The 6,046-nt window shown below is 50.9% G+C and overlaps 1 protein-coding gene across 8 annotated transcripts in view; it reads right to left on the reverse strand.

The window, feature by feature from the left end:
- The window catches only part of ttc24 (tetratricopeptide repeat domain 24), a 33,071-nt gene that overhangs the window by 3,390 nt on the left and 23,635 nt on the right, over nt 1-6,046 (reverse strand). For 6 of the 8 annotated variants that reach the window (XM_085292972.1, XM_085292973.1, XM_085292976.1 and 3 more), the window contains exons 2-8: nt 5,635-5,827; nt 5,261-5,554; nt 4,984-5,185; nt 3,512-3,718; nt 3,250-3,378; nt 3,020-3,141; nt 2,408-2,485 (exon numbers count right to left, since the gene is read on the reverse strand). In XM_085292972.1, coding sequence (XP_085149098.1) covers nt 2,408-2,485; nt 3,020-3,141; nt 3,250-3,378; nt 3,512-3,718; nt 4,984-5,185; nt 5,261-5,554; nt 5,635-5,820 — 1,218 coding nt within the window. In that variant the 5' untranslated portion in view covers nt 5,821-5,827. Of the gene's footprint in view, nt 1-2,407; nt 2,486-3,019; nt 3,142-3,249; nt 3,379-3,511; nt 3,719-4,983; nt 5,186-5,260; nt 5,555-5,634; nt 5,847-6,046 lie in introns of all 8 variants that reach the window. The other 2 variants (XM_085292971.1, XM_085292975.1) reach the window with 2 other exon arrangements.

Consider the following 6,046-nt stretch of genomic DNA (forward strand, 5'->3'; position numbering starts at 1 on the left):
CAAATGGTGGAGAGTCCCAGATATAAACCTAGTGGGAGTTTCCCCCCACAGAGGGACAAAAGGACCCCTGATGATCCTCTAATCACATGAGACAAGGTGTGAAACTGGGTGTGGGTCCCAATCAGCCAGGGTTTCGGGTGAGCTCATTGTGAAACCTGGCCCCACCTTATCATGTGATTTCCTGAGGTCAGATGGCCCAGGATGTGAGTGGGCGTTAAGGCGTCTGGGAAGGAACTCAAAACTGGATTATAGATGGCAGAACATTGGCATCCTCAAAGAGTGTCCTTTATCCTTAAGATGCAGATGAACTGCTGAGTCTTGTCCTGTGGAGGTGGCTCTTCTGTGTTGTGCCATGCGCTTGTGAAGTGGCTGTTTGGTCTCTCCAATGTAGAGGTCTGAGCATTCCTCGCTGCACTGTACAGCATACACCACATTGTTAAGTTTGTGTTTTGGCGTTTTGTCTTTCGGGTGAACCAGTTTCTGTCTGAGCGTGTTGCTGGGTCTGAAATGCACTGGGATGTCATGCTTGGAGAAAACTCTCCTGAGTTTCTCTGATACACCGGCTACATAGGGGATGACAATGTTGTTGCGTCTGTCCTTCTGGTGTCTGGTCTTCTTTTCTGTGCCTCTTTGCTGACTTTAAGAACGCCCATTTAGGATAGCTGCAGGTTTTGAGTGCTTCCTTTACATGTGTGTGTTCCTTCTTTTTTCCTTCAGGCTTAGAGGGAACACGTTCTGCCCGGTGGTGTAGGGTCCTGATTACTCCAAGTTTGTGTTCCAGAGGGTGATGGGAGTCAAAGAGGAGGTACTGGTCCGTGTGTGTGGGCTTCCGGTAAACTTCGATGTTGAGGTTGCCGTTCTCTTCAATGTGCACAGCGCAGTCCAGGAAAGGCAAACAGTCATCCTTTGTGTCTTCCCTAGTGAACTTGATGTTTTTATCCACAGCGTTAATGTGCGCAGTGAAGGAATCCACTTCTTGTGTCTTGATTTTGACCCAGGTGTCGTCCACATATCTGTACCAGTGGCTGGGTACTCTTCCTTTGAAAGAGCCAAGAGCCTTCCTTTCCACTTCCTCCATGTAAAGGTTGGCTACAATAAGTGACACGGGGGAGCCCATGGCACAGCCATGTTTTTGTCTGTAGAAACCCTCGTTGTACTTGAAATATGTAGTGGTGAGGCAGAGGTCTAACAGTGTGCAGATCTGATCGGGTGTGAAGTTGGTCCTGTCCTCCAAGGAGCTGTCTTCTTGTAGTCGTTTTCTGACAGTCTCCACGGCCTCCGTGGTGGGTTTGCAAGTGAAGAGAAAGACTACATCAAAGGACACCATGGTTTCATCTGGATCCAGGGTAAGTTTCTGGACCTTGTCGGTGAAGTCGGTGGAGTTCTTGATGTGGTGTGGGGTGTTCCCCACGAGAGGAGCAAGGATGGTAGCAAGGTGTTTAGCAATGTTATAAGTGGCTGAGTTTATGCTACTGACTATGGGTCTGAGTGGGACAGCTTCCTTGTGGATTTCAGGAAGTCCGTAGATGCAGGGTATGGCATCCCCTGGGTAAAGGCGGTGATATGTAAGGCGGTCAATGATTTTGTCCCTTTCGAGAGACCAAACAGCCACTTCATAAGCGCAAGAAGAGCCACCTCCACAGGACAAGACTCAGCTGTCCATCTGCATCTAAAGGTCAAAGGTCACTCTTTCGAGGATGCCAACGTTCACATTTTGGACAGAGAGGACAGATGGTTTGAAAGAGGAGTGAAAGAAGCCATTTATATCCACTGTGAGCGACCATCTTTGAACAGAGGCGGGGTTTACGACACCAACTCTCTGCCATCTATAATCCAGTTTTGAGATCCTCCCCAGACGCCTTAACGCCCACTCACATCCTGGGCCATCTGACCTCAGGAATTCGCATGATAAGGTGGGGCCAGGTTTCACAATGAGCTCACCTGAAACCCTGGCTGATTGTGACCCACACCCAGTTTCACACCTTGGGTCATGTGATTAGAGGATCATCAGGGGTCCTTTTGTCCCTCTGTGGGGGGAAACTCCCACCGGGTTTATATCTGGGACTCTCCGCCATTTGACCTTAGAACTCAAGAAGAATCTCGGATGAGAGGTGAAACGTCTTCAAGCAACTTAAAGAAGTCCAGACGCTTTTCTTTCCAAGCTCCTTAGACTACGATGACCTGGATGACTGAGAACCTTCACAGACACACTGCTATGCTGATGACAGCCAGCTCTATCTGTCCATGAAGCCAGATAACACACACCAATGAGTTAAATTGCAGGAATGTCTTAAAGACATAAAGACCTGGATGGCCGCTAACTTTCTGCTTCTTAATTCAGATCAAACTGAGGTTATTGGGCTTTATAACCAGTGATGGGTTTAGTGAATGGGTGTTGTGGTAAGACCTGAGGACCGACGGTCAGACTCTGCTGCAGCGTGGCAGTCAGTCGCTCCACCAGTTGGTCCTGGATGCCGCCGCTGTCCTGAAAGCGAAGAAGACGAGGTTTGATGCTCCCGTGTATCATCTGACAGAGATCTTAATGGACTTCTGTCAAACTGACTCTGACCCGAGGTCCAAGCTTTCAGTAGGACAGATTGTTGTAAGGCTTTCTTTGCAGCACAACGACTGCACCTCATACAGAACGCAGAGTCCTCATGGGTATGCAGAAATCTGAAGTCACTGCATCAGCTTGCAGGTCAGCACAGAATGACCTTTAAGTCCATCCTCTGGTTCCCGATACTGTCATACAGCTGTGACCTGCTCAGCTCAGATATTTGAACTGCTCCGAGTGTGTGTGTCTGTGTTTTTTTGTGTAGTTTTGTTTTGTGTGAAGTGTGTAGAGTTGATGTGTGTGATGAAATGCTGTATGAATAAAGTTTGCATCGACAGTTTGAACAGAGACACGACAATGCTGCTCTGTGGCGACTCTTTCATGCTCTGATCGCTCTCACTGATCAAACAACCTCCAACAGGTGAGTACACACTCGTGCTGACCTCACATTACCACCGTACCTACCTGGCAGTGAGAGAGCGCACTCAGAGCCTGTTTGTAGAGCTGAACCGCTTTGTGTTGCTTCCTCTGCACCAGGTAACACTCAGCCAGCACCTCGCACACCTGAGCCTGTGCCAGGTAGTCCCCTACACACACACACACACACACACACACACACACACACACACACACACACACACAGGTGAGCACAGGGGTCTCACCTGTCCGATGTACATAGACAGTACTGATGTTACCTGTGTCTCTGAATCCCTGTAGGGCGAGGATTAAGCTCTCTGCTGCTTCCTCTTCCTCACCGATCCGACTGAAGGCAAACGCAAGGTTACTGAAACAGCGAGCCTGGTCGCCACGGCAACCCTGAGAGCCTGTACACAAACACAGAGCATTGTTATAGCTAAACTGATTTTCCTGTCAGACTCCTGATTAAAGATGTGGCAAGTGTTTGTGAGGGTCAAAGGTGAACTGCTTAAACAGGTGAGCCGCAGGTGTGCGCCTCACCGTACAGTCCAGCGGCCAGCCTGTGGTAGTCCACGGCGGACCTGAACTGGCCCATGGAGTTCAGCGCCGCTCCCAGGTTGTGCAAGACCTTGGGCAGCAGGGGGGGCCACTTAGCCGCGGGGCTCAGAGCCTTCTGGAAACACTGCACTGCCTCCTGGAAAGACCTGAGCCGGCAGTAAGACACGCCCACCGACAGGTACAGCTCACCTGAGTGACAGAGAAGCAGTTACAGTAACTAGTGCGTGCTCTCCTCCTGCCTGGGTGTTTGGTACGCAGGGCCCACGACTGAGAACAGGAAGGCTGCACAGATGGTTATTATCACCGCCTTGGAGGCCATCGCCAGATCCTCCTGTCTCAGGTAAACCAGGGCCATGTGATGCCTCACATCCCGCCCACAAACCCGTTTGACCCGCGGCTCTCTAGTGGGTACCACAGGTCCATCAGGTCCCACACCTCCAGACTCACCTCTTCCCCTGGACCAGGGGTCAGCAACCTTTAACACCCAATGAGCCATCTGGACGCACCTGAGCGGCACCCGCAATCACGCCTCGCCGCCTTTACGTCTGTGCTCTCTCTGCTGTTGTGTTGGTGTGTGTCGGGCTGTGAGCTGCAAAGCTACAGTCGGCTGTGTGCGCACAGCAACCGTGTGTGAAAAGTGGTCAATAAAGAGATGCTGAAAAGCCTGTTCATGGAAACATCGTCGGGTCTGCCGTGATATGTTTACAACGGGACTTCTGCTCCTGAACCTCTGCGCACAGCGTCTGCAGATCGGGGCTGTACGAAGTCACTTTCATCTTTACGCAGGACTGTAAGCTGTCGTCTGTGAGGCGTGAGCGTGTTTGTTTTAACATAGTTGGGGAACAGCTGCTGACATGATGTGGATCCGAAGAGCCATAATTGGCCTGGCTGGGGTTGAAAGTCTCGGTAAATGCACGCCGTTTCGGCGGGTACACCAGCTTCCACGAGTGTGACGCTTATTTTGAGCGATGAAAAAATAGAATATAATTTTATTTTTATATTTCAATATCACAATAATCTTCCAATTTAGAACTACAAGTTAAAAAAGAACTAACATAAATAAATTACACTTCAGCTAAATACTTCTAATTTATTTTCCCAAACCACGCGGAGCCGCACTATAAGGACTAAAGAGCCGCAGGTTGCCGACCCCTGCCCTGGACCATTCGGACGGTTAACAAATACCCTCCCCCCACACCCCACCTTGGCCACCCACCAACCTGAACCCTCGTCACTCAGGTCAGTCACACACAGACTCTACTTAGACCAAGTCTCTGCACCACCTCCAAGCATTTTGCAGGTTTTTTCTCTAACGGCTTTCTCTTGTGTCTCCTGTGTGTTATTTATTCCTGCATAGTTGCCTTGGAGCACCACAGCTCGATTGCACAGTGACACTAAAGGCCTATTCTATTCTATTCCATTCTGAATCAAGCAACCTTCTTTCAGGTGATTACCCAGAGTCCTCGGGTCCGTAATGCTCCCCATCAAACTCAGACACTCTGACAGCACACCGATGATGTCCTCCTGGTTGCACTGATCTGATTGGGTCATGTGACTTCCTGCTTCTGACAGGGCGGTGGCTGCATAGTCCAACATGTTGGCCACTCTGTAACTCTCTGCAGCTCGCAAGTAACCCTGAGCCGCCAGCGCCCAGTCCTGTGACACACAGACAGACACACCTGAGTCACCTGGCTCACCTATTCTGTGTCAAATTCAGGTTTTGGTCCTGACCCGTGTCCTGCTGTAACAGCGGCTCATCTCCACGCAGGCATCCCCCTCGCTGCAGCCGTCTCCTTGTGACCTATACAGCTGGGCAGCTTGCAGGAAGTAGGTGGCGGCCTCCCGGCTCTGCCCCAGTGCATCATGGGCCAGGGCAAGGTTGAACTGGAGGTCAGGGAGGCGGTCGGCCTTGGGACCAGGCTGAGCATGCCGCAGGAAGTCCAGACCTTTCCGAGGTCGTCCTACCTCCACATAGGCAGCCCCGAGGTTAAAGGAACAGGCCCGCAGGACCCGCGAGTCCTGGAGCTGAGAGCATGATATGAAATGTAGTGCCAGGAGTGCCACTAACACTGCTGACACCACATCTGTTCTTGTAACCGCCTCACCTGCTCTGCAGCCTTCAGGGCATCTCTGAAGTACCTCAGCGCCTCCTGTGGGCGTCCCTCCAGCAGCGCTTTGTTCCCAGAAGATGTCAATTCCTCAATGTCTGCTGTCTGCTTCCGCCCCACACTCCCACTCCTCCTCTTCACCTTCACAGCTTCTTTACCTGAAGGGGCTGCACGGGACGTCATGCTGGACCTGAAGGAGGAAGAGTCACCTGGATAAAGACATGCAGATGTGCTAACCTGCTGCCTTCATCAATGAATCAGCTGACTACCGGAGAACCTGCAGGTTCAGGTGTGTGGACCAATCAGTCAGATCCATCCTCAGGATCAGGCGCAGGTCAGTGAGACAAATCAGTAACAGTGATTATCTACGTTATTATTGATCCATGAGGAAAGGTCTGATCAATCAGTA

Source organism: Mchenga conophoros, linkage group LG11, assembly GCF_057382185.1.
Source record: "Mchenga conophoros isolate Kocher_MC1m ecotype Shallow Benthic linkage group LG11, M_conophoros_male_GT1.1, whole genome shotgun sequence".
NCBI lineage: Eukaryota > Metazoa > Chordata > Actinopteri > Cichliformes > Cichlidae > Mchenga > Mchenga conophoros.